We start from the raw sequence: 26,756 nt of genomic DNA on the forward strand, positions 1-26,756 counted from the left end.
AAAGAAAGCCAAAAAGAGACAGCAGCAACCCATTAAACTTAAGATAATCAGTAGAAAAACCACTCCTTAAGTACATAAGTGACCTTGGTGAGCCCTTCTTTGGAAACAGCTACCCACGTTAAGCTAGGAGCAGGAGGCCTGGAGAGGGACAGAATGAACTGGAAAATTAATGCATCTCTCTTGGCGTGTGGCAGCCACATTATGACAGGAATGCTTTCTCTGTATGAGTGTTTCTGATGACCCTCTGCTTATACTCCTAGGCCCGAGTAATGGCAACTATTGGAGTGACCAGGGGACTTGGGGACCATGACCTGAAGGTGCATGACTCCAACATCTACATAAAACCATTCCTGTCTTCAGCTCCAGAGGTACTACATGGGGTTTTTGTTTCTATTTTGTGCAAATATTTTCTACATGATTCCTCCCATGACTTGCACCCCATACCCAGACAGTAGCCACCTTTCGTCACATGTGCTTCTGCAGTGTTTCTTTGTCCCACTCCATCCTCACTCTGACTGTCCTGCTTCATACCCTCCTCACTTCCTGCCCAGGTGGTTGTTGCATAGCCACCGAGTGGCATTTCCTGCCTCCTCGATCCATCCCACATATTGTCGTCAGGCCAAGTTTCCTAAACAGGCATTCTGACCCGTTTGCTCAGAAACTATATCCCGGGGCTATGAGAATGAAGCCCAGACTCCGATGGTTGGCACTCAAGGCTTATTATAATTTGTCTGACTTTCTAGACCAAAAATTTGATCTTTGTTCCCCCCCAAACTTGCCAGAAAGAACTTGCTGTGTCCTTCCTGCACGTGGCCTTCAGTTTCCCACAGTTGCTTAAACTATTCCTTCTGACTAGAATGTCTTTCCTCCCGTCTGCAAACATCCAAATTCTTTTTTTCTCTAGGGTTTGACACATGCTTCTCCTGTGGAGACTTCCTGATTTCTCCCTCCCCCATCCAGAAATAATGTCTCTCTCTATACTGAGACAAGTAAAGCAGCTACCTTTTAAGACATTTCCACTCTCTGCTTTTATATCATACTTGTTCACATATATACTTTATCCCCTCATAGATTTTAATTGCCTGCAGAACTTGTGTCATTCAGCTGATGTTTAGAGAAGTTAACTAAAAAACAGGTTGTCATACCTTTGGTTAAAATATTTTTTTTTCCGGGACGCCTGGATGAGTCAGTCAGTTAAGCATCTGACTTGGGCTCAGGTCATGATTTCGTGGTTTGTGAGTTCGAGCCCCACATCGGGCTCTGTGCTGACGGCTCAGAGCCTGGAGCCTGCAGCCTGCTTCAGATTCTGTGTCTCCCTTTCTTTCTGCCCCTCCCTTGCTCACACTCTGTGTGTGTGTGTGTGTGTGTGTGTGTGTGTGTGTGTGTGTCTCAAAAATAAATAAACATTGAAAAAAAATTTTTTCCCCTCACCTGAAACTGTTAAAAAAAAAAAAAAACCCAAAAAACCAACAACACATTTTTCTTATGATATGGGAAACATCCAGTTTTGTTTCAGGGTATATCTTTAGAAAGCATTTTGCTTTTTTAAGTTACAGAGAAATCTAAGTAATAGTAGGTTAAGGCTCTGTTCTTTTCACATAACAAGGAGGCTGGAGTTTGGTGGCTGCTACTGTTTGGTGCATCACCTCCAACGTGCCAGGGCGGGCATCTCTGCTTCTCTGACTTTTCCTTCATGGTTGCGAGATGGTGAATGCGAGCTGCAAGCAGCTTTGAGCATAACATCTTCAGGCGAGGCAGGAAGAGAGGGGGCAGGCGGCCTGTCTGTCTTCACTTGTATCTCGTTGGCCAGAACTGTGTCACATGACCTCCCCTTGCTGCAAGGAAGGTTGAAGGAGAGAGCTTTGACTTTTCCAAGGGTTACAATAAAGGAGAGCCAGGGAGAGGTGAGTCGGGGACCAGTGGTGTTTGCATTCTGTGCAGTTACCTGTTAAAGCAACGCCTTGCATCAGAAATGCCCAGAATGTTTAGATATGGCTCCATCTGCATGTTCTTCCCAAGGGTAGGTGTTGTTTTACTTTTTAATTTTTTTAATGTTTATTTATTTGAGAGTGGAGGCGGGGGGGGGCGGAGAGAGAGAGAGAGAGAGAGAGAGAGAGAATGAGAATGAATGGGCAAGGGAGGGGTAGAGAGAGAGAGAGAGACATACAATCTGAAAGCAGGCTCCAGGCTCTGAGCTGTCAGCACAGAGCCCAACGTGGGTGGGGCTTGAACTCACGAACCGCAAGATCATGACCTGAGCCGAGGTCAGATACTCAACCAACTGAGCTACCCAGGTGCCCTGGTAGGTGCTGTTTTACTGAAGCCTTTTTTTTTTTCGTTGGAGGAAGCCAAAACCCACTCAAGCTAATTCAAAAGAGGAGGTGTTTGTTGCAATGTTATTAGAAGAGATGTTTGTGGCGTCCACAGGAAGAACCGTTAACAGCCAGCCTTTATGGGAGAGTGGTTCTGGAATCAAGGCACCCCTGGAGAGCCTCAGCAATGGGCTGAGGGCATGTCACCTTCATGAGGGTGTTCTGCCCTTAACGTGGCCAATCAAGTTCCATGTGTCTCTGCTACCAGTCAACTCAGTTTCTCACTCTTGATGACAGATTACCAGAGAGGAATCTCATTGACTCGACTAATTTTTTTTTAATGTTTGTTTATTTTTGAGAGAGAGGGGGAGAGAGAGAGAGAAATGTGTGTGAGGGGGAGGGGCAGAGAGAGAGGGAGACAGAGAATCCCAAGCAGGCTCCTCACTGTTAGTGCAGAGCCCGACTTGGGGCTCAAACCCACAAACTGTGAGATCATGACATGAGACGAAACCAAAAGTCAGACACTCAACTGACTGAGCCACCCAGGCGCCCCGTCGACTCACTTTTTATACCAGGCCATGAGTGACTTGCCAGCCTATAAATCACTCCTTCACGTTGTCTTCTGCAGAGCCATGGGCACAAACAGCCACCGACATCCACCCCTTTGGCAGGGCTGTGAGCAAGGGGGTGGTTCTTTTAGAGTCTTTATTGCTGAGGCTGGCACTCAAGATACATCTAGCCACAGGAGGTTAGGAAGCCACTGAGGGGGATATCTCCAATAAATATAAGCTGTGGAAGATACACCCATTTCCCGATATCACCCAGGATTTCACGTGAGGTCAGCCGGGTGGAAATAATAATGACCATTTGTCAAGAACCCATAGATGTCTGTCTTTTAGTCCTCACACCAATTCTGTATGATGAGGACCAGAATCCAAGGCGTCACTGAAGCTAGTGGATCCCTGACCCCTCTATTCTGGCCAACACCAGGATCCATGAATTATTGCCGGAGGAAATAATTTCCTCTGCCGGCCAGAGGAAAACAATAAATACTAGACTCATGGATTCTATATTTTCCCCCTTGAGAGAGAGGCACTCATCGGACATATTAATGGTGCCATCACTTTTTCTTTGCAAAAGGGACAAATGGAGTATGACTCATGTTCTTGGAGGGGGGGGGGGCAGGGGGATCCTCAGGGAACACTAATCATGTTGCTTCTTTTTTTTTTTTAATTTTTTTTTTAACGTTTATTTATTTTTGAGACAGAGCATGAATGGGGGAGGGTCAGAGAGAGAGGGAGACACAGAATCCGAAACAGGCTCCAGGCTCTGAGCGGTCAGCACAGAGCCCAACGCGGGGCTTGAACTCAAGGACCGCGAGATCATGACCTGAGCCGAAGTCGGCCGCTTAACCAACTGAGCCACCCAGGCGCCCCTCATGTTGCTTCTTAAAGCAGAGTGAAAACCTCCTTCTCACCCACTTCTACAGATACCTATGCTTTCTAGATAAAGTGGAAGTTTGGTTTGGTTTGAAGGAGAATGATTTCTATGCAGATTATAGATCTCTAATTGTTCTGTTACCATGGCTCCAAAAAAGAGGCTGTAGGTTTAGAACTTGGGCATGCATGGAAGACTGCCTGGGGACTGATGAAAAATCCCAGTTGGTTGATCAGAAACCTCATGTCCCTTATCTAGAGTGATGCTGGTTTGCAGGGAATTGGGTTGAATGGTTCAGCCTTGGTGAGGGATTGGGCAGGTAGGCATGTTTGAAAGGAAACCGGCCACCTCTGGAAAAATGTAAGTGCTCTTAGAAAAGTTGTAGAGTTCGCTAAAATGTCATTTTTATAATAACAGTAACATCTATTAACTTCTTAGTCTGGGCCAGACAACTTACTGTGTGTTTTACATACAGTGTCTCATTTAATCTTCCACAACAACCCTATGGGTACATATGATTAATGTGCCCATTTCACACATTGGTAAATTGCGATGCGAGGAAGCGAAATAACTCCCCCAAGGTTGTAGTTATTAAGTAACAAGATGGTACCTGGTCAGTCTAATTTGATCCGGGTCTGTAGGGGAGAGAAGCTGAGTTCAAAGCCATTTCTTTGGATAGTGTCCAAGGGACCCTCTGAGTCAAGGTTCAAGGGTCTCTGAAGAGAATCTTTGTCCTGGGACCTAAATGGCTCAAGTTTCTCAAAGAAACACTACTGGCCTTGGACTGAAATTGTAGAAAATGATGGCGTAGTGGAGAAAGTCATTGGGACAGACAGTAATAGCCTTTAGCGTGCCAACCTGTCTGTGCCAACCTGGGCCAGACAGAATTGTGCAAAATAAGATTGTGCACGTATAATTTAGCTTAATGGGTATGTAGTGTAGATCCCAAGATTCCTTTGCACGAGATTAAAATCATTGTACGTTTTAAATGCTTCCAGATGGAGGGGCCTTAGCCAGAACCACGAACGGGGACGGGGAGCTTAGGGGGAAGGGGCGGAGCATCTGGAGTCAGCTACCATGGAGGAGTGTGGAAGGCCGACACAGGAGACCCCCCTCACTCCCAATCTCGGGCAGAAACTCCTCTTTCTTGGGTGGTAGTGATAAAGTCAGACACCAGACAGTGGCTAGCAGGCGTCTTTTGGGGAGCGTGGAAACCGGGTAAATGTATCGAAACCATCGAATGAAGAGTAACTACCTCCTTTCCTGCCTGCATCCCCTCACCCCCCACCCCACGCCTACCCTGGCTTTCTAACTGTGACTTCCTAAAAACATTCCCCTGCTATGCTGCATCTTTGCCAAGCATGGGTCTTTATTTCACATTTGGTTTCTAAATTTCAAATCCAGCTCAGTCTGGTAATTTTAACAGTTGGGGAGAAAATGTGATTTAGTTCTAAGTAAAAAGTCTCCAAAATCTTCTTGGAAATCAGCATTGTTCCCTTCATCATTGTAGCTCCTAATTCGATTTGATGAGCTAAATAAAAATAAGACAAAAACATGTGTATCAGATTTACGTAAAAAATGCTCAGGGGTTTAAAAATTAGAGAAGGGTTTCTAGCCAGACACATTTTCGGTTTCACTGAAACACAAGGCGCTGGAAAAATCTCGAGTTTGCCAAACCCAAAGAAGGGCCGCCAGGTTTGCTGAGCCTCCCTCCTGTCTTCCAAGGTCTAAGGCAGGGATTTCTGGCCGAGAACTGAATTCCACCAGAGGCCCCCGCCAACCAGGCCTTGGCCTGACCATTGAATGTGGGGGCGTATTGACTCTCATCTGGTCCACAGCACTGTGTTTTCTCTGTGTCACAGTATGAGATGCAGCCTTTCCTGAGCAAGAGAAACAGCCCCAGCCAGGTCTCCCATCTTCCTGCTCAATGAAGCACATCAAAGTTCACCTTCCTTATACTATCCTGAAAGAGTTCAAGGAGGGAAGGAAAGGATCTGGGAACTCAGGCACTGGAGCCCAGACTCGCAGCTGCCTCTCTTCCAGCATTTCTCCTCCCCGCCCCAGTCCAGCGCACTTCCTGCTGTGCTCTTACTCAGGCACCTTGGCGAAGGTCTGCAGCCTAAACCTGCAGATGCTCTCTGCTCCGTGGCCCTTTCTGACCTGTAGCAGGCCCTCCCTAGGGTTAGCCTTCCTCTTCATGTTACCTGCTTTCCCGCCTGCACTCCGGGACTGCCTTGAGCCCCCTTTTGGGCCCTTGGAAGAACAGTGTCTTTTTCCGAGTGGAGGCCAGTTTGCAAAGCCAACCCCCATCTTCAACTCTGCATCACCCCCCCCCCCGCCCCCCGCCCGCCCGCCCTCCCTGCCAGACTGAACCACAAGGAGCCCGGTTTTCTCTAGGCTTCCTTATTCTTTTCCCTGGTGTTCAAGATTCCTGTCAGCGGGTTTTTGTAATTGCAGATGACTCATTTAGCTCATTCTTTTCTTCATCTAGATATTTTTTGCTTTCATCTGAAACTGCCTTCTCCAAGAGAAGGAAGACCCTAGACTCCGGTATCTGAATGCCCACGTGACCTGCATTATTTTAGTCTGCCTTCCCCTTCCCTCAGGTGAGGTGAACATGCCTGTATTCACAAAGTGCTAGGAAAAGCAAGTAAGAACATCTGCGGAGGGGCACCTGGGTGGCTCAGTCGGTTAAGTGTCCGACTCAGGCTCAGGTCATGATCTTGAAATGTGTGAGTTTGAGCCCCGTGTTGGGCTCTGTGCTGACAGTCGGGAGCCTGGAGCCTCCTTCGGATTCTGTGTTCTGTCTCTGCTCCTCCTCCACTTGTGTTCTCTTTCTCCCAAAAATAAATAGACTTAAAAAAAAAATCTGTGGAGCTGCTTGGTACTAGGTCTGGTGCAGGGTCAGAGATGGTCAGGAAACACTAGTCTTCCTTCCCCGTCAGCTTCTGGAAAGCTTTACACTTAGGGATTCCCAGTAGTCACTTCCATATTAAGAGAGAATGACTGTCTTGTTTGAGCCTCCCCTGTTGTCTCCCATGAAAACATGAACAGTATTTAAGAGCTCATTGCTGGGGGGCGGCACCTGGGTGGCTCAGTTGGTTAAGCTTCCGACTTCGGCTCAGGTCATGATCTCACAGTTTGTAAGTTCGAGCCCCACGTTGGGCTCTATGCTGATAGCCCAGAGCCTGGAGCCTGCTTCAGATTCTGTGTCTCCCTCTCTCTCTGCCCCTCCCCCACTCACGCTCTGTCTCTCTCTCTCAAAAATAAAAATAAATAAACTTTTAAAAAATAAAAAGAAGAGCTTATTGTTGACAGCACCTTATTCTTGGTAGCTTTTCATACTCCAAGCCAAAGTCCCATTTTGGGAAAGAGCCTGTTTTATTGTATTGTGTACTTTCTGCAGTCTGAACAATGTATAAAAAACAGTATCAGTGCATAATGAAAGGGGATAAAGCTGTACTATATTAAGTGAAACAGAATATGATTGTATATACAAAGAGTGTGATCATAAGTTGGTAGGAAGTTACATGCATGTGTAGACAAATACATGCGTGAAGGAAATTTAATAAAACAGTAACAGTAATCATCTTCAGGTGGTAGAGAAGGATAAACTGGTTTTAAAAATTCCCCTCAAAAATACCTTGGGAGGTGGTGTAATGTAGAACTTAAAACCTCAGACTGGTAATTAGTCTTGATTTCAAGCTCTGTCTCTTCACTTGCCAGCTGGGTGACCTTGAGAAAGGTACTTTACCCAAATCTCTGCTTCCTCTTCAATAAAAAGAGGACAGGAACTCAAGGAACAAATTAAATAACATATATAAATAAAGTACTTAGCCAGAACGTGGCATAATAAGTATTAGCTCCTAGCTCCTCTTAAGACCACGAAGTTTCACTGGCTCTATACGTAGAGATCATGAGTCCAATAGTGTTTACTGATCACACTAGGGAACATGTCCTTGAAAGCATTAGGAATTTTGGGACAAGTTGGAATGGGGGACTAATAGAATAATCAGCCATAAACCCCGTGATTCCTGCTTCCTAACAGAAGAGGGGAGTTCAGAAGAGGGAGACAGGACTACATAATCGAAGAAGGAGGACAAGAATAAGAAGGAACCGGGAGTGAGTCTGTTATGAAGTAAAATCTGCCTTATGGGGTCACTGGGTTTGGAAGATAGCTTGAAGGGCTATTGTCTATAACAAAGCTAATTATTCTGAAGGGCCTGGAACCAAACCCAAGGCAGTAGGTAAGGGCTTCAGCAAGGAGAGCAGCATGATAAATGTTGGGGTGGGGGCCTGTCACAGCATGTAGACAGGGGTGGGGGGTGCAGAGAGGCAAACAGGGTGACCGCTGTAGAACTGAAACTGTAACAGGAGGACAAAAGCTAGGGAAGGGACCAGGAAAATGAAAAGGAGGTACATCCGAGAGACATTTTAAAGAAACAATGTAATGAAAACTGATGGCAGACTGGATTTAGTGGATGAAGCGGGGTGAAATTTTCTAAAAATTAAAAATAAATTGTTCTCTAGCCTAAGAAAAGGGAAGAATGCTGTTTGTGGAGGTCCAGAGAGGAAAACTAATTTTATGCTTTTTTTTCCCTCTGAGTTTTCTGAGCAATTAAAAACATAGACACAGGTGCCTGGGATGAAACTAACTTTATAGTTAGTATAAAGTTAGACCAGAAACCATGGTACGGATTTTGGACCAGAATGGACTTCTTATTCTTGTCCTCCACCCCCCAGATTAAATGTATGCCCTGGATAGCTGTGGGCTCTCCTCTCCCCACCTCACAGAGAGTGGTCTGCCTAATATTTACCTGCTAGAGGACAGAAGCAAAGGGAACAGGTGCTGTGATGGACAAGTCGAGACCAGGGAGAAAACTCCAGGGGACTCCATGCCCCATCCCCTCTCCCCAGCCCCACAGAGGGAGAGGGCCTAGAAGTGACACATCACAATATAATGCCTTTGTGCCCTCGGGGACTGCAAAACCAACCACCCCGGAACATGGAGTCTTGATGGAACAGTGTATTATATGTCTTTGTATGCTATTGCCTTTCATGGTTCTGTGAGTTGAACGGGTTCAGCTAGGTGGTTCTCTCTGGGAGTCTCACACAGCACAGCTGGATGTCAGCTGGGGCTAGAGGGATCTGAAGGCTAGATGGCCTGCAAGTCCAAAGTGGCTCCACTCCCATGGCTGGCAAGTGAGGGCAGGTAGCAGCTGAAGAGTCAAGCTGAGGCAGCTCCACATGGCTTCTCCACGGGGTTTCAGCTTTTCATAGTGTGGCAACTGGATTCTGAGAGAAAACATCTCAACAGTGAGTGGTTCAAGAGTGCCAAGCAGAAGTTATAGGACTTTGTAAGACCTGGCCTCAGAAGGCCTAGAACCATCACCTCTGCCACATGCTAGTGGCCAAGGAAATCACTAAGGCTGGTCCACATTTGAGGAGAGGGGAATTGGAATCCACCTCTGGAAGAGAGGAGCAGTGTGCTTGTACAGGGAGGGCCGGGATTGACAGTGCCCATCTTGGAGGCTCCATACCACACCCTGCCTGTAGAAGCTCCCCCCACCGGGTGCCTGGGTGGCTTAGTCAGTTAGGCATCTGATTCATGATTTCAGCCGAGGTCATAATCTTACAGTTCACGGGACTGAACCCTGCATCAGGCTCTGCATTGACAACGTAGAGCCTGCTTGGGATTCTCTCCCTTTTTCACGTGTTCTCTCTCTCTCTCTCTCTCTCTCTCTCTCTCTCTCTCTCTCTCTCTCAAACAAACAAACAAATTGGGGGGGGGGGGATGTGCCCTCCCTGCTGTGAAAACTTGAGGATTAGAGAAATAATCATCTTTCTTTCCCGTGCAAACTAATAATAAGTTGATGAGTTAACTGTTTAGCTAATTACTCAACAGAGGTATTCTAGTTTGCAGAATAGAGGCAGATTTACAAAGAAGCTAGTTAAACATAAGTTATCAGGGCTCTTCACTTGGACCAGTCCTTACTGAGTTCTGGTTGTTTCTAAGGCATGAAGAATGTTCTAGGTAGGGGGGAGAAGCAAGGTTAGAGTCAGGAATCATTTCTTTGTAAACATTTCTCAAAAGAAAGATACCTCATTTTCCATGGTTTAGTAATTTGTCTCTGTTTCTTCTCTCTTGAATGAAACACATTAGTATCTATGTTTGTATTCATAATTATTTCTGTATTCAGTTTTTTTAAAGAGAGCTGCGAAGATTGTAAATTTCAGCCTCAGAAACCACAGATACTCTTACAAAGGAAAAATGAGGAGTTCTACCTAAGGATACTCTGATAGTCCAGGACAGTGGTATTTGAGAATTTTCTTTTCCCAGTTTTATTTATTTATTTTTTAAATTTTTTAATATTTATTCATTTTGGGGGAGAGAGAAAGGCAAGAGCACTAGTGGGGGAGGGGCAGAGGGCAAGGGAGACACAGAATCCAAAGTAGGCTTCAGGCTCTGAGCTGTCAGCACAGAGCCTGATGTGGGGCTCAAACTCACGAACCGTGAGTTCACAGAGCCAAAGTCAGACGCTTAACTGACTGAGCAACCCAGATGCCCCACTTTTTCCAGTTTTATTAAAGATATAACTGACATGTACCATTATATAAGTTTAGGGTATACAGTGTGTTGGTTGGATGCATTTATATTTGTATATTGCCAAATGATTACCACTACAGCTCTGTCACATCTTGTAACTACCATTTCTGTTTTGTGGTGAGAACGTTGAAGCTCTACTCTTTTAGCACCTTTTAAGTATATAATACAGTAAAGTCATTGTATATAGGTTATGTATATGTATTTTATGTATCTAGTGTATATGTATTTTATGTATCTAGTGTATATATACTAGTGTATGTATATATATATGTATTATATAGCGTATGTATATATTATATAGTGTATGTATGTTTTACAGCATATACAGGTTATATATAATTATAGTCCTAATGCTGTACTTTAGATCCCTAGTCTCGTAACTGGAAGTCTGTGCCCTTCAACCAGTATCTCGCACATCTTTCTTCTTTGTTGGGGTGATGTATGCTCCCCTCCCCCCTCTCCCACCACCACCTTGAAAACGTTGGGGAAGGTGGGGGAATCGTATTAAGAGTGTAGAGAAGCTTTCATTTGTCTGTGGTGCCACCTGCACCTACACACACGAGAAGACCTCCTGACTTAGCCTGTCCTCCATCTGCATCGCTAACTCTCTAGCCGTAAGAATCACTTGTATGCATGTGTGTCACATTTTAACGGCTTGTTTCCATTGGGAAGTGCCTTGGGAAGTAACCAGCCATTTGAATAAAACCAGAATTTGACATTTACTCTGACACCAAAAAATCTTGCTTGGCAACTCATAAAATTTATGGTCACACAAGGGAGGCAACCTCTATATTGTGTCAAATATTTCTTCTCCTTAGAAATTGTTTCCCTGTGATCCCCTTCTGAAAAATGATCATTTCACCTGAATGTTTCAGTTAAACATGCAGTATCCTTTTTTGCATTAATTTATTGCATTATACACAAAAGGACAGTTTGAGAAGTTTGTTTAAAAATGCAACCCCGGGGTGCCTGGCTGGCTCAGTCAGTAGACCATGTGACTCTTGATCTCAGGGTCATGAGTTTGAGCCCCATGCTGGGTGCAGATTTTAGTTTAAAAAATTAAAAACTAAAAATAAAAACAGATTTTATTATATATTAAAAAATGCATGCCTATGCTCTTGCCAACATAAAACAACATCCACATCTCGGTGGCCACCACTACACTCTTTAAGATCTGTGTATATCTGGTTTATCATTTGAGTGTTCTTGGGCCATGTATGATAAGCCTGGTATTTGAATAAAGTAATGTTTCCCCCAAAAAAAGCAAATCCCTAGAATCCACTTCCTGAAAATCTCAGGCACTGGGTCTAGAGTAGGTCCTAGGAGTTTTCACATTTTTAGACCATTCTCAAGCAGGTGATCCAAAGACCACTCTTTAAATAATACGGTCATAAGCCATTCTTCACTGTGCTTCAGGAACTTGAGTTTCATAATCCCCGCATGGGTTCATTATACATCCATGTTCCAGTCCTGGACTGGGTGATTCAGTCTTACAGTGCACACGGCTCAGCGCCAGACTGGTAGGTTAGGGATACTACATACCTCATTCTCCACGTGCACAGAGGTCTGCTGAGACCTGCGCTACTTGCTTCACAAGAACCACAATCAGTCGGATTGACTTTGCCACCCACCAGGTGCCCCAGAGCCCACCAGGCGTGACTGTGTCTCCTCTCCTAAGGCAAGGTCCATAGTAACTTGCTCTCTTGCTCACTTGAGCTCTCTGAAATCCTGCCATTCTGAGCGAAGTCCTGTGAAGTAAGAACACACTCTGGTTATGTGATTATGTTGAGTCCCCAATGGCCAGCAGTAGCAACTACGCGTGTAAAAAATAGCAGTCATTTCACTAATTATTCATTAGGTGATCATATATAACTTACTGTCAGTGTGGACTTTAGTAATAATTATGCTGGGAAAACAGCACAAACCCAAACTAGCCCATGCAAACAGGGACATATGGTCACTCTGTGTGCCTCGTCGCTGGATTAGACATGACTTAACCCACCTACACTGCACCCATGTAGTTTCACTCACAGGCTGGGGTTTCCTCTGACCTTTATAAATGGACATTTTAATGAACAGAAACGTATTCCTCAAATGATCAATAAGCTAGATTCAAGCCCATTCATTCACTGATTCATCCAGTGAGCCTTTGGCTCAGTGGTGCACAAGCCATTGGAAGCCCAGAGAAAGGAGTAGATGATGAGAGAAGCCCAGCATGTAAAGGAAATTCCTTCCTGTAGCTTAGCTCACTGAGCTGCAAACTACTGGCCTCACGAGGAGACAGTGGAAGACTTATGCTATAGCAACTAGGTGTTGGGTACAGTTTCAGGCTCTTTTCATGCTACCTACTATTTTAGCTGGCTTAGAAATGTTTTAGCTATTAGGTGGTATCCACCCTCAAAAATCGAATATTTATTTTGTCTGTAGACTACAATAGAAAAAGCAAACCCTCAAGAATATCGGTGGTATATTTCAGATGTAAAATTACACCCACAGCCCCAACAGCCAACATACTTACAATACTTAAATGTCCCTTGGTGCATTTGCAGTCAGGTGCTCTGAGGTCATGTGGCCAGTCACATCCAGCCCTAACTCATCCTATGATGAAAGAGTCTGAGAACATTGGTGCCGTAAGCATCTAAAGTGGCCACCTAGTCCTAACCTTTCATTCCACAAAGGGAAACACTGAAGATGTGAAAGGTCATGCCTCATCCCTCACCATTCCTCAGTGAAAGTCCAGTACTATAGCCAGATCAAGCTCTATAAAGCCACCAAAGCACACCAGCCCTCCTCTCACCTCCCCAGGGTTTGGTCCCTAGTTCCCTAGGTGTTCCCTCTAGGTGTAAGGTATATGATTCAACTGCTTCTCCCCAGCACTCCATAGGATGAATCAGTGCTTCTTTCTATATTCCCAGCAGGTGGTCAGTGGACCTTGAAAACATGAATAACCAAAGTGGTTTTGCCTGAATTTTAAGGAGAAGTGAGTTTCAAACCCATCTTTCGCCACCAAGTTCAGTATGTGTTTCGTGGCATAGTGTAGGTAGAATCACAGCAACAGAGACTCTGGATGCAATTTTGGTGGCTTGCTCAAATGCTAACATTGAAATAATCGACTTGGCTTGTAGGACCACAGGGAATATGCTGGAGTTTTCTTTTTTTCTAGTACAGGTGCCATATTCAGAGTTCTATAGGTTGAGCTTCGTGGTTGGCTACATGGGGTAGAGAGGATAAGACTCTGTGCCCTCATTTTCTACTACCTCTTGGCATCCTTTATCTTGGGAACCATCTGGCTTTTCTGCTAAGAACACTAGTGAGAGCCGCAATCCCTGTTATTTGAAATGAGACTTGTAATTGAACCCCAAGGCCCTGACTCTTACTCCTCTCCTTCCCCCAGCTGCTTTACTTTCAGGTCTTCTGCCCTGAGATGGGTGCCATAAAAAAAAAAAAATACCATGTGGTACATTAGAATTTGTGGTTTCTGTCCGTATTATCTCATTTGACCTTTATACTGGCTCTAGCTGTAATAGGTAGAGCAGGTGTCCTCGCATTTTTTTCCCAATTTTTAAACAATGATTTCAGAGATGAGAAAATTGAGAGCAAAAGACAGTAAGTGGTTTATCTCAAGTCCCAAAGCTGGTTGGAAGCAGAGACCCGAAGTGAGGGCTTCTTATAACAAAGGCAGGGCTCTTGCCATTCAGAAAGCCAGGCCTCAGCCATGGGGGCTCATGGGCCTGCCCTGAGTACTTCAAAAGGAAAAAGGGTTGGGAGAATTTGCTGAGTTGATAAAGCTGTAAGAGCTGTGAGGGCATCCTAGAGAAGCGGCTGAGATTTGGCAAATGAAGAATTGATGGATTTCTTAAAAAATATTTTTATTTTTTATTGTTTAAAATTTACATCCAAAAAAAAAATAAAAAAAAAAAATAAAAATAAAATAAAATAAAATAAAATAAAATTTACATCCAAATTAGTTAGCATATAGCACAACAATGATTTCAGGAGTAGATTCCTTAGTGCCCCTTACCCATTTAGCCCATCCCCCCCTCCCACAACCCCTCCAGTAACCCTCAGTTTGTTCTCCATTTTTATGAGTCTCTTGTTTTGTCCCCCTCCCTGTTTTTATGTTATTTTTGTTTCCATTCCCTTATGTTCATCTGTTTTGTCTCTTAAAGTCCTCGTATGAGTGAAGTCATATGATTTTTGTCTTTCTCTGACTAATTTCACTTAGCATAATACCCTCCAGTTCCATCCACGTAGTTGCAAATGGCAAGATTTCATTCTTTTTGATTGCTGAGTAATACTCCATTGTGTGTGTGTGTGTGTGTGTGTGTGTGTGTGTATATATATATATACACACACCATGTCTTCTTTATCCATTCATCCAGCGATGGATATTTGGGCTCTTTCCATACTCTGGCTATTGTTGATAGTGCTGCTATAAACATGGGGGTGCACGTGTCCCTTCAAAACAGCACACCTGTATCCCGTGGATAAATGCCTAGTAGTGCAATCGCTGGGTCGGAGGGTAGTTCTATTTTTAGTTTTTTGAGGAACCTCCATACTGTTTTCCAGAGCGGCTGCACCAGCTTGCATTCCCACTGATGAATTCTTTTTTAAAGTAGCTTCAAGAAGCTGGCGTCAGCTTACACTAGTGTGAGCCCTCCCAACACGTCATTGAAATCTCATCAGTAATAGAGCAAAGAGGTGAACACACATTACACAAACACTGAAGCAGCAGCCTGCAGCCGAGCCCTGAGTAGAAGTACTCGATTAAAGACTCGCTTGTCACAGGCTCCTGTGCAAATAGATGCCCGGCGATGACGTTAAGGACGTCTCTAAGTGCTCTGAAGCCGAGGGTCCTGCGAGAGCAGTCAGCACTTGGCTCCTTCAGGGGCACATTAGCCAAGGCTCTTCTGTGCCCCCAGACTCTTTCCTGCCCACTCCCTTACACTGAGTTTGTTTGTTAGCAGCTCCAGTGAGGACAGGGGAAGAAAAGGAAAGAGTCTGCTACTTGTGTCCAATATCAGCATGTGGGATTTGGGTGGCTGCTTGGAAGTGTCCAAGGTAAAAAACTAAATCGGCCCGGTCACCATATTAGAGCGTCCTCTGACTAGATCTCCTATGTGGAATTATTTTTCTTCCTCCCTTCCTCTCATTTATTCTTTGTCTCAGTAAGTATGTCCTGAAGGTCTCTTGTTATTTACTCTGAAAAAATAGTGCTAGGCCCACAGAGGAAATGCAAAGTGGGGTCTCTGGCCTCCAGAAGTTGAATCTTGGGAAGGAAGAGAAGAGAAGAGAACACCTGAAGGGGTGTTCGCTGTAAGCAGAACAAGGGTCAGTGTCCGATGAGGCAGATGCTTCTCTTGGTTATTTACTGATTGCTCACCGAATGCTCTGCGTTCTGGGGACAGAAACAGGCCAGTTCAGACCTTGCCCCTTGAGGAGCTTATTGCCGATGACCGTGTCTTCGAGGCTAGGCTCCCCCACCACTTGCGTTGGAATGACCTGGCCCCTGCCCACATAAGCTGGTGCCTGGGCGCAGCTCGACACATTCGGAACGTTTAAAGAGTGGCCCCTTGCATCTAAATTTGTTCAGTTAGCACCCCAAGCGATTCTGCAGCACATTAAAATCTGAGAATAACCAGTCTTGTGCAAGAGACAGACACGTGGACCTGGCAGGTACAAATGCCGTGCTCATGGGATGTGGAGGATGGCGACTGCGCAGACCAGGGAAGAGAAAGCGATGCTGCTTGTTGGTTGCTTTGCCTCAGGAGTGCCTTGGCAGCTGCACGTGGCACTGCAGCCCCCAATGTAACCAGGCCCAGAGGGTTGGCAGGTCCCTGAGGGAAGGAAGGGGGAGCACAGGAAGGGACTCTGGGATATCACCTCACTCGTTCAGATCTTTGTTCACACAGTGCCTTCCCGGGGAGGTCCTCTACAAGGACTGTCTTGTCACTCTTCTTACTGTGACTTTTCTTCAGAGCACCTGTCGGCTTCTGACATTGCGGTTTGTGGGTCTGTCTCTCTACTAGTTTAGATGCTCTGAGGGACTTTGTCACTTCTGTTCACAGCTGTACCCGCAGCACCTAGAAGAGTAGTTGGCACATAGTAAGTGCTCAGTCAACACGTAGGCGGCTCTAGGAGGGCAGATGGACCCACACAGGCTCCATCCGTCTCTCAGCGGCTCAAATTATATCACTCTGAAAAACTGCGAGGATCTCAAGGATTCCTGTGGCCTTTCTCTCCCTCTCTGGGCAGCTGGGAACACGGGAAGGAGTCACACAAAGCCCTGACTCTGTTCTCCAGCTCTCCTGCAGACAAAGGCGTTTGCTTAAACACCTCGCCCCTACTGGGGCCTGGGATACTCTCTTCCTGGTGTCTGAGTCCGGGGGAGCCTCAGAGCCCATTAGTTTAATGTGAGGCTTCCCGGAACATCAAGATGCTATTTACAGAATCGAAGAGGGGACTTTGGAGAGGTGAGTGTGGTCTGACTGAGGAGAGCCAACAACAGCTGCAGGGAGAGGAGGTCAGGACTCCAGAGCCCGCCAGAATCCTTTGAAGCCCTTGCCGCCAGGGAGGATGGGCGTGAAGCGGGTTGTCTTGTGCTGCAGCCCAGTTTTTCTGAGAGCATTTTCACAAAATGTTCTGCATTACAGGTTAATGTACAAGACACGAGTTGTAAGTGGAAAGTTGGCAAAGTCCTTTGGAAATTGGCTAAAGGGCAGGAAATAAAGGGTAGCAATAAAAACCTAAAAGGATGTTAATTGGGGAGTGCCTCAGGGAACAGGGTTGAGACCAGCTTTTTATTATTTACATTAAAAATACTTCGAGAATGGTTTTGAAAGGATTTTCGTGTTGGCTAATGAAACAGCATTAGAGAACTGTGTGTGGAAATGTGAATAGCGGAATTAGGGAAGGATTCAATTTATTGATGGAATTGAAGAGAGCATTTTGTAACATGTTTCTGTTTATCGTTCCACTCCCATTCTGTTGGCTAGATCTCCAGCTGAGTAGTGGGCAGGATAACTTAAGCTTAAACAGCTCAGATCTCTACATGTTTTTGGCCAGCAGAAAGCACTTGAAACGATTCTGGCACCCCAAACCCAGGGTAGTCCTGAAATTAAATGGATGTTATCTTCAGACCTAGAAATCTTTCTTTTAGAAGGCGCTAGAAGGCAGATGGAATCTCCTATTTAGCTACAAGCGCAAGATTGGAACTGGAGCACCCGACATCATCTCCCCCACCTCCTGTAACATTTCTTATTCTGTGGAGTTCAGATTTTCACAGAAATGTACTGTAGACCTACCTCAGTAAGAAGCTAGCAGTCTCTCTTAGGCAAAGTCATCACATACTGGAAATAATAACACAGTGAGCCAGGACTTGAACTTGGGAGCCCAGAGCCAACATTTGCTGTCCTCTCTAAAGCCTGCCCTAGAGGACAGTCTGTGTAGGCATCACAGAGGCCACGAAGGCCTACATTTCCTTTTTTGCAAATGGGCCAGTAGGCATTCTCTTCAGCCTCGCTACTCAGAGTGCAGTCCAAGGACCCACAGCAACAGCATCACGTGGAAGTAAGCTGCAAAGGCAGCCTCCGGCCACACCCCAGAACTGAATTAGATTCTGCCTTTTAGCAGGATCCCCAGCTGATTCCTGGCACATTAACATTTAAGAAGCACTGCTCTAACATTTGTGGCGCCCAGGAGTCACAACAAATTAAAGCAAAAGGGATTTGGTTGCCTCTATAGAGTGAAAACTGGACCACATGAATTCAGTGAGTGCCCTGAGGATCGAATTCTGGCATCTGGGACTTTCCAGACTGCTGTAAGCTTAAGATCCCCCTTGTTGTTTTCCTTAATTTGGCCTCATGAGGCACAGTGCCTTCTCTAGAATGTAAACTTCTACCCTCAAAGTGAATATGCCTTTTGAGAAAATGTTAAAAGCCAGTCCAGTATACCCCTGAGTTCTCTTCTCCTCTGTGTGGGCCGTGTACCGGGCCATTAGCTAATTGTTACCACGCAGTTAGCAGGCCACAGAGGCCTGGTACCTGGAGGCTGCTTTTCATTTGAGCTCATTTTCCAAGGGCTCTGTCGGTAGGCGTGTGCTATTTTGTTGTTTTGTGCTGCTGGGTGTAGTCTGTTAGTCCACAGGACCAGCCCTGTGTCAGGGTGTCACAGGCCTGGGCAAACCTTTCTAAAGCTAGGAGGCTTGGCTTTCAAAGATGTGGATTTGAACAGTCTGTCGGCCTCTTAGAATCAAATTCTCTCCAGATCTGAGATGACCTAGCAGTGACTGTGTGTGATGGGACACATGGCTGCTTAAACTCTATAAACTCCTTCCTCTCCCTGACCTTCCGCTGACCTACAGCTTTTACTCAGACTTGCTTTTAGAAGATAGGAGGGAAAAAAGAGAAGGGTTGAAGGAACTGGAAGGTTGATGAAGTTGACTTGCCTGTGCCCTTAGTTCATGAGGTGTGTATACACAGGGGCTGGTTCTGCCAAATGGGGAGGGAATGGCAATGAAATCCCAGACTCTTGAGGCGCCTGGGTGGCTCAGTGGGTTGAGCATCCGACGTCAGCTCAGGTCATGGTCTCGCAGTTCGTGAGTTCGAGCCCCGCGTCGGGCTCTGTGCTAACAAACAGTTCAGAGCCTGGAGCCTGCTTCGGGTTCTGTATCTCTCTCTCTCTCTCTCTCTCTCTCTCTCTCTCTCTCTCTCTCTCTCCCCCCCCCCCCCCGCTCATGCTCTGCCTTTGTCTCTCAAAAATAAATAAATGTTAAAATTTTAAAAGGAAAAAAAAAAAATCCCAGACTCTTCCCGCCAAAGTTGGGTGAAAATAGAGTTGTGGCCTAACCCAAATAACTGCTTGATTTTTATTCTTACTACTTTCATCAAGGTTATTCTGTCCTTCCCAAAGAGGTTAGGTGGATATTGAAATATCCCAAGTCATTCCAGGTACTAGAGATGAGGAAAGACTTACAAGTTTGCCAAGATCCACTTCGGAGATTCAGACTTCGCATGTGTCCTTTGTAATTTAGGCTAGATTAAGGCCTCTTAAACCTGAGTGTAGTGTCTGAGCCCCATCCTTACAGGAAAGAAATCCTGCCCCTTGGGGCTCAAACAGGTAAGCCAAAATGTGATTCAAGTGAGCCCATTAAATAAAGTGTCTCCTCAGTCCTAGACAAATACGGAGTAACTACTAAAGATCCAGGGCTGGCCTTATCTCTCCAAAAGACAGAGCTAAGAAGCAGGGAAATCTGTTATTCATCTTTTTTTTTTTTTTAAGATTAAAAAAATTTTTTTAAACATTTTATTTAATTTTGAGAGACAGAGACAGAGCATGAGAAGGGGAGGGGCGGAGAAAGAGGGAGACAGAATCTGAAGCAGGCTCCAGGCCCTGAGCTGTCAGCACAGACCTGACGCAGGGCTCGAACCCACAAACTGAGTGAGATCATTACCTGAGCTGAAGTCAGAGGCTTCACCTACTGAGCCACCCAGGTACCCCTGTTATTCATCTTTATACATAGAGTACCTGGCACACAGCAGGCCCTTACTTGTGGAATGGGTGTGCAAAGGAAGGAAGGAAGCAAGCCTCAGGTTGCTTTTCTGGCTCGCACTGTATCTATTATAAGTATTGTTCCAGCTATGTCTCAGGCATTAATTTTCAATTAATTCTTCCTTGTCAACTCTTAAGCTCACCTGTTGAGTCCCATATGTCTATACAGCAAGTCTCCAAAGGAGGCTACCCATGGCCACAAAGCTGGTTACACAACCAAGTACTTCAGAGCGCGTACCTAAAAACCCCTAGCCGAGGTGGGAGAAGAAAAGAATTCCGAAACCAATTTGTTATGGGAAATAACGTGCTCCCAATTTCTTAAGTAGGAGTATTCCCATTCTTTTCAGGTAAGAGTCTACGATCTCTCCAAATATGAGCATGGAGCAGATGATGTGCTGATCTTGGCCACCGATGGACTCTGGGATGTTTTATCAAATGAAGAAGTGGCAGAAGCCATCTCTCAGTTTCTTCCTAACTGTGATCCAGATGACCCTCACAGGTTTGTGTATTTTCATGGTTGTAGGGTTATACCTGCTGCCAGTTTTACACGGTGTGACTACAATAAATAATAATCATGCACTTTTCATCATTCATGATTTGTAGTAGAGCTGATATGGATTAGGAACCAAACTGCAAAAGGGATAGCATTTCTTATTAGAAGTACTTTCACAGCCAAGTAAAAACCCTCCTCAAGTTGAACCTAGATGCAAGTGGTATAAAGAATTTGATTTGTAAGATATTTCGACAGCATATGTTTCTCACATTCTTCCCTCATAATTCCAAAGTGGAAATAATCCAATTTGTGATCCTCCTGATGAGAGCAATACCAAATGCTCCCAGCAGTGATTTTTATCTGTTGGGAAATTATTTCTTTTGAGAAACCTTGGGGAAAGAGAGAAAGATTAAAGTAGGTTTTCCTTTGTAGCATAATGGCAATGTAAATATCCTCAACAACTCTAGGTGACCCTCAGAAATAAATAGAAATTCCTCTCAGGAGAAAGGCAGCTTTGACTTCGAACACAAGGAAAACAATTCATTGTGCGTAAAAGCCAGTAAAAACAGCAGACAGTGGAGTGGGACCTGTAAATACTTCATTCTTGAATTTATCAGTCAAAAATACAAATGAATATTTTAACATTTAAGAAAATTTTTTAAAGCACTGAAAATAGGAACACGGACCAGAGACTGTAAATTGATTGCACAGATTTTTTTTTTTTTTCAACATTTTTTATTTATTTTTGGGACAGAGAGAGACAGAGCATGAACGGGGGAGGGGCAGAGAGAGAGGGAGACACAGAATCGTAAACAGGCTCCAGGCTCCGAGCCATCAGCCCAGAGCCTGACGTGGGGCTCGAACTCACGGACCGCAAGATCGTGACCTGGCTGAAGTCGGACGCTTAACCGACTGCGCCACCCAGGCACCCCGATTGCACAGATTTTAAAAGTAAGGAAATAGAACTTCTGGAGATAACAAATATAAAAATAAGAATTACAAACTTAATGCATTAAACAGATTAGAGACAGTTGAAGAGAACACTAGTGAGCTGGAAAATGGATCTGAATAATCCATAATAGGGCTCATAGAGACAGAGAGGAGGGAAAATGTAAAATGAGATTATGAGACTAGGGTTATGACCTAAGATGCTCTCAGTAGAGTTCCGGAAGGAAATACTGTAGATGAGAAGAAAAAGAAAAAGTTCCAGAATTGTTGGATGATAATGAACCGAAGATCCAGAAAGCCCAACAAATCTCAAGCAGAAGAAATCAAAATTATAAGTAGGTATGTCATAGTGAAACTGAAGAACTTTAAACAAACTACTAAAAGCAGCCAGAAAGAGAGACAAAACAGATACGTATATAAATAGCATTTAGACTGAAAGCTGACTTTTCAGAAACAACAATAAATAGGAGCCAAAAGACAGTGAGTTATATCTTCAATTGCCTAAGAAAAGAATATTTTATTAACACGTAAGTTTTTCTTTAACATATATGAAAGAATTTTCTAATGTAGTACAAATATCATTGAAGAGGATAAGTTGAGGACATTTTCAGGCAAAACACAATGTGAGGAATTTTAACACCAACCAAACTGCGTGGAAGAAAATTCTGAAGGATATATCCAGATGGAAGATCTGAGAAGTCGAATGGATTAAGCTAGGATCTTAGTAAATTTGTAGATATATTCACTGTGCAAAACAGAAACAAGGATGTCTAATGTGTGGTAGTAAAAAATGATAGAATTAAAATGCTGAATAAAAACTGCACAATAAATTGGCAACAGGGGTAGTAATTGGCTACAGTATACTATTTGGAAAGAGGTTCTCTTATACGCATTTAGCTTTAGACTTTAAATGTGTTTTAATAGCTAAAAAGACTACAAAACAAATAGAATATATAACTTTGAGACTAATTAAGGGAGAGAAAACCTACAGGGAATCAGAAAACAAACTTCTAGATAATTTACAAATCAAAAAAATATAATAAAAATTAGAAATAACTAGGGGTTTAAATAATGGGAAGAATACTGCATATCAAAACTTGAAAGGCTGAATCTGAGGCTTTTTTTCTTTTTTCGTCTAATCAACTATGCATAGATGAAGACTACACTCACCCCAACCTGCCAGAAGTACCCACATCCCCTCCATGTCATAAGATACCTTTTTCCAGGACTCCCTACTGTATCACAAGGAATCCCTGGCCACAAGCTGTAGATTCTTTACCACAGAGAAAGATTTTCTGAGTAGGACCTTGAGAGCTGACTTGTGTTATGGGGCTATTTCTGCCTATATTATCCACATAGACATGTACCTAAAGACTTTGTATAACTTGTAGGTGCTAGGAGCCAAAGGAGTAGAGCTATCTACTTGTAAGTCATATGTTCTTTTCCTGAGTGCAGACTATTAGTAAAAACCTGTCCTGATTTTTTTTTTAATGTTTATTTTTGTGAGAGTGATAAACAGAGTGCAAGTCGGGGAGGAGCAGAAAGAGAGGGAGACACAGAATCTGAAGCAGGTTTCAGGCTCCGAGCTGTCAGCAGAGAGCCAGATACAGGGCTCGAACTCATGAACTGTGAGATCATGATGAGCCGAAGTCAGACACTTAACTGACTGCCACCCAGGCACCCCAATACCTGTCCTAATTTTAAAATTTAGATCTGTTGTCCTTACTTCAACAACAGTATCTAATTTAAGAAGTGAAAGCAAACACAGAAGTAATGTAAGGAAAAGTTATAGATAAAACAGAGAACAAATATATGATAAAAATAAATGATCAGTGAATTCAGTGAAGTGGCAGGATAAAAAAATCAATATACAGAAATCTGTTGAATTTCTATACAACTAACAACAAACTATCAGAAAGAGAATATGAGGAAACAGTTCCATTTACAATTGCATCAAAAAGAATAAAATACCTAGGAATAAATTTAACCAAGGATGTGAAGACCTGTACTCTGAAAACTGTAAGACGTTGAGGAAAGAAATTGAAGAAGAAAAAAAATGGAAAGATATCCCATGTTCATGGATTACAAGAATTAATATTCTTAAAATATCTACACTACCCAAAGCAATCTAGATTCAAACTCAATTAAAATACCAAAAGCAAAAATAAATAAATAAATAAATAAATAAATAAATAAATAAATAAATAAATAAATAAAATACTAAAAACATTTTTCACAGAACTAGAATAATCATTAAATAAATAAATAAAATACTAAAAGCATTTTTCACAGAACTAGAAGAAAATAATCATAAAATTTGTATGGAACCTCAAAAGACCGGAATTGCCAAAGCAGTGTTGAGAAAGAAGAACAAAGCTGGAGGTATCACAATCCCAGATATAAGGATATACTACAAAACTGTAGTAATCAAAACAGTATTTTACTGGCACAAAAATAGACACACAGATCAAATGGAACAGAATAGAGAGTCCAGAAATAAGGCCACCTTTTAATGGTCACTTAACCTACAAAAGAGGCAAGAATATACAATGGGGACAAGAAAGTCTTCAACAAATGGTGTTGGGAAAACTGGACAGCTACATGCAAAAGAATGAAACTGGACCACTTCATACACCATACACAAAAGTAAACTAAAAGATTAAAGACCTGAAATGATAAAACTCCTAAAAGAAAACTTAGGTCATAAACTCTTGGCCTTAGCAGTAGTTTTCTGGATGTGTTTCCCCAGGGAGGGCAAAAAAAAGCAAAAATAAATAATTGGGACTACCTCAAACTAAAAATCTTGTGCACAGGGAAGGAAACCATCAACAAAATGAGAAGGCAACCTACTGAGTGGGAGAAGATTTTTGCAGTTTGTGATATATCCAATAAAGGGCAACTCAACACCCCAGGTGAGAGAAAAAAAAAAAAAAAACACAAGAAATGAGCAGAGGACCTGAATAATAAGCCTTTTTCCAAAGAAGACTTACAGATGGCCAACAGACATATGAAAAGATGTCCAACATCACTAATCAAGGAAATGCAAATCAACCACAATGAGATATCACCTCATACCAGTCAGAATTGCCAGTATCAGAAAGATAAATAATAAGTTTGGCAAGGATGTGGAGAAAAGGAAACCCTCGCACACTATTGGTGGGAATGTAAATTGGTGCAAATCAAAACCACAATGAGCTATCACCCTACCCATTAGGATAGCTATTTAAAAAAACAAAAACAAAAAAAACAAAAAAAAAGAAAAACCAGAAAATAACAAGTGTTGGTGAGAATGTGGAGAAATTGGAACCCTTGTGCACTACTCTTAAGGATATAAAATGGTACAGCCGCTATGAAAAGCAATATGGTGGTTCCTCAAAAAATTAAACATAATTGGGGCACCTGGGTGGCTTGGTCCATTAAGTGTCCTACTTCGGCTTAGGTCGTGATCTTGTGGTTGTGGGCTCGAGCCGTGCATCGGGCTCTGTGCTGACAGCTCAGCAACCTGGTAGAAAAATGAGCAAGAACCACTCATGACCCAGAAGAACATTAATGGCCAGTAAATATATATATATTTTTAAGTTTATTTATTTACTTTGAGAGAGAGAGAGCAGGAGAAGGGCAGAGAGAGAGAGAGAGAGAGAGAATCCCAAGCAGGCTCCACCCTGTCAGCGCAGAATCCAGCTTGGGACTTGATCCCATGAACTGCGAGATGGTGACCTGAGCCGACATCTAAGAGTCAGTCACCCACCTGACTGAGCCACCCAGGCACCTCAATAAATATATTAAAAAACACTCAACTGCAGGGGTGCCTGGGTGGCTCAATCAGTTAAGCATCCAACTCTTGGTCCAGATTGAGGTCTTGTCTCATGGTCGTGACTTCAAACCCTACGTTGGGCCCTGTGCTGGGTGTGAAGCCTGCTTAAAAAAACAAACTAAAACACTCAAATGCAGTAAGCAGAGAGGTAAAATTAAAGACATAGAGTAACCGTAGATGGTTTTGTGAATTTGTAGACAGGACTGGTCACACTTGGTGTCCCTGGTGAAGTTGGACGTTTCTATATCCTGTGACTCGAAGTTCTCCTAGTTCTGTACCCTGGAGCAGTGGTTCTGAACGTGCGGTCCTTGGCTCACATGGCACCAGCATCCTCTGAGCACATGTTACAAATGCAATTTCTCAGGCCTCACCCCACATCTACCAAATAAAACTCCAGTGGTGGGACCCAGCAGTTGGTGTTTTAACCAACCATCTGGGTGATCTGGTGCTCTCAAAAAGAGATCCACAGAATTGTTCTTATTACAAAAGCTGCAATCAACACACATGTCACAGGATGGATAAACTAAGGACAGAATGTTTTACAGCTCAAAAAAGGGAATGCACCAAACTTGTGCTCATTAGCAGGGAAAAATCTCCAAAACATAATGTGGAGCTTAATAAGCAAGTCACAGATGAATACACATATTATGATTCTATTTACAGGAAGTAGAAAACTAACAATATATCATTTAGGCATGTAGATAATAAAACTATAACAAAAAGCAAGAGAATTAACCCCAAATTCAGGATAATAGTTACTTTGGTAGGAGAGGTAGCAGGGCAGGGGAATGTATGTGCTTGAGGAAGGGCTAACGGGGAGCTTCTGAGATACTCCTGGTAATGTTCTCTTCCTTTAGCTAGATGGCAGGAACATGATTATGCATGCTATTTTGAAACTATATACATGTTGTAGTTAAGTATTTGTACATCAAGTATGAGAGGCAGTATAGCCTAGTGCTTACTAGCAGGGAATCTACTCGGGCTGCCTGAGTTCAAATCCAGGTTCTGCCCCTTCTACACTTTAGAAGTGTGCCTGGAGAAGTTTCTTGACTTCTCTGTGCCTCAGATTCCTCAACTGTAAAATGGGGGTTCCGATAGTACTGACCTCATAGAGCAGTGATGTTTGTTGTGGTTTGTTGAATTTATTCTGTGTTTGATGCTGTGTTTCTATGTTTCATGTATTTCACAACAAAAAATACCCCTTGAGGAAAAAAGTGAAGCTCGACGGTCTCCCTCTTAGACTTGTTTGGTATCCATTTGTTTGGATTCTTTTATTTGAACTTAAATGTGTTTTTCTCCTGTTGAGCTTTTATCTTTAATCTGTGTTTTATAACCTGCTTGTTAGCAATATTCTCGTTGATTTTCTCTACTGTGATTGTTTTTATAAAGCTTTGCAAAGCCGGCTGACAGGTATGAGTGCAAAGGCACTGAACACTTTTCTTTTTAATCTCTCCAGGCTGGCTTGGTTTTGCTTACCAGCCCACCTCTCTCCATGGCAACAAATCTGCCCTCCAGGGAGCAGTAACCCATGGACAGTGTTGTCGCTGGGCAGGTGCACACCAGGTCAGAGCAGGCTCCTGGGTTCAGAAGAACTGC

The 26,756-nt window shown here is 43.6% G+C and overlaps 1 protein-coding gene and 1 long non-coding RNA gene across 4 annotated transcripts in view; one reads left to right on the forward strand and one right to left on the reverse strand.

Moving 5' to 3' along the window:
• Positions 1-26,756, forward strand: part of PPM1H (protein phosphatase, Mg2+/Mn2+ dependent 1H) — a 262,320-nt gene that overhangs the window by 219,797 nt on the left and 15,767 nt on the right. Inside the window, exons 8-9 of one of the 3 annotated variants that reach the window (XM_058742160.1) lie at positions 261-368; positions 6,241-6,350. In XM_058742160.1, the coding sequence (XP_058598143.1) occupies positions 261-368; positions 6,241-6,261 (129 nt within the window). In that variant the 3' untranslated portion in view covers positions 6,262-6,350. Of the gene's footprint in view, positions 1-260; positions 369-6,240; positions 6,351-20,252; positions 20,405-26,756 lie in introns of those variants that run through there. The other 2 variants (XM_058742158.1, XM_058742159.1) reach the window with 2 other exon arrangements.
• Positions 5,099-8,688, reverse strand: LOC131519298 (uncharacterized). The gene is made up of 2 exons (XR_009265581.1): positions 8,567-8,688; positions 5,099-5,280 (listed from the first exon to the last, which is right to left on the reverse strand). It is a non-coding gene; the product is annotated as an uncharacterized LOC131519298 (long non-coding RNA).

This window comes from Neofelis nebulosa, chromosome 8 (genome assembly GCF_028018385.1).
Source record: "Neofelis nebulosa isolate mNeoNeb1 chromosome 8, mNeoNeb1.pri, whole genome shotgun sequence".
Lineage (NCBI taxonomy): Eukaryota > Metazoa > Chordata > Mammalia > Carnivora > Felidae > Neofelis > Neofelis nebulosa.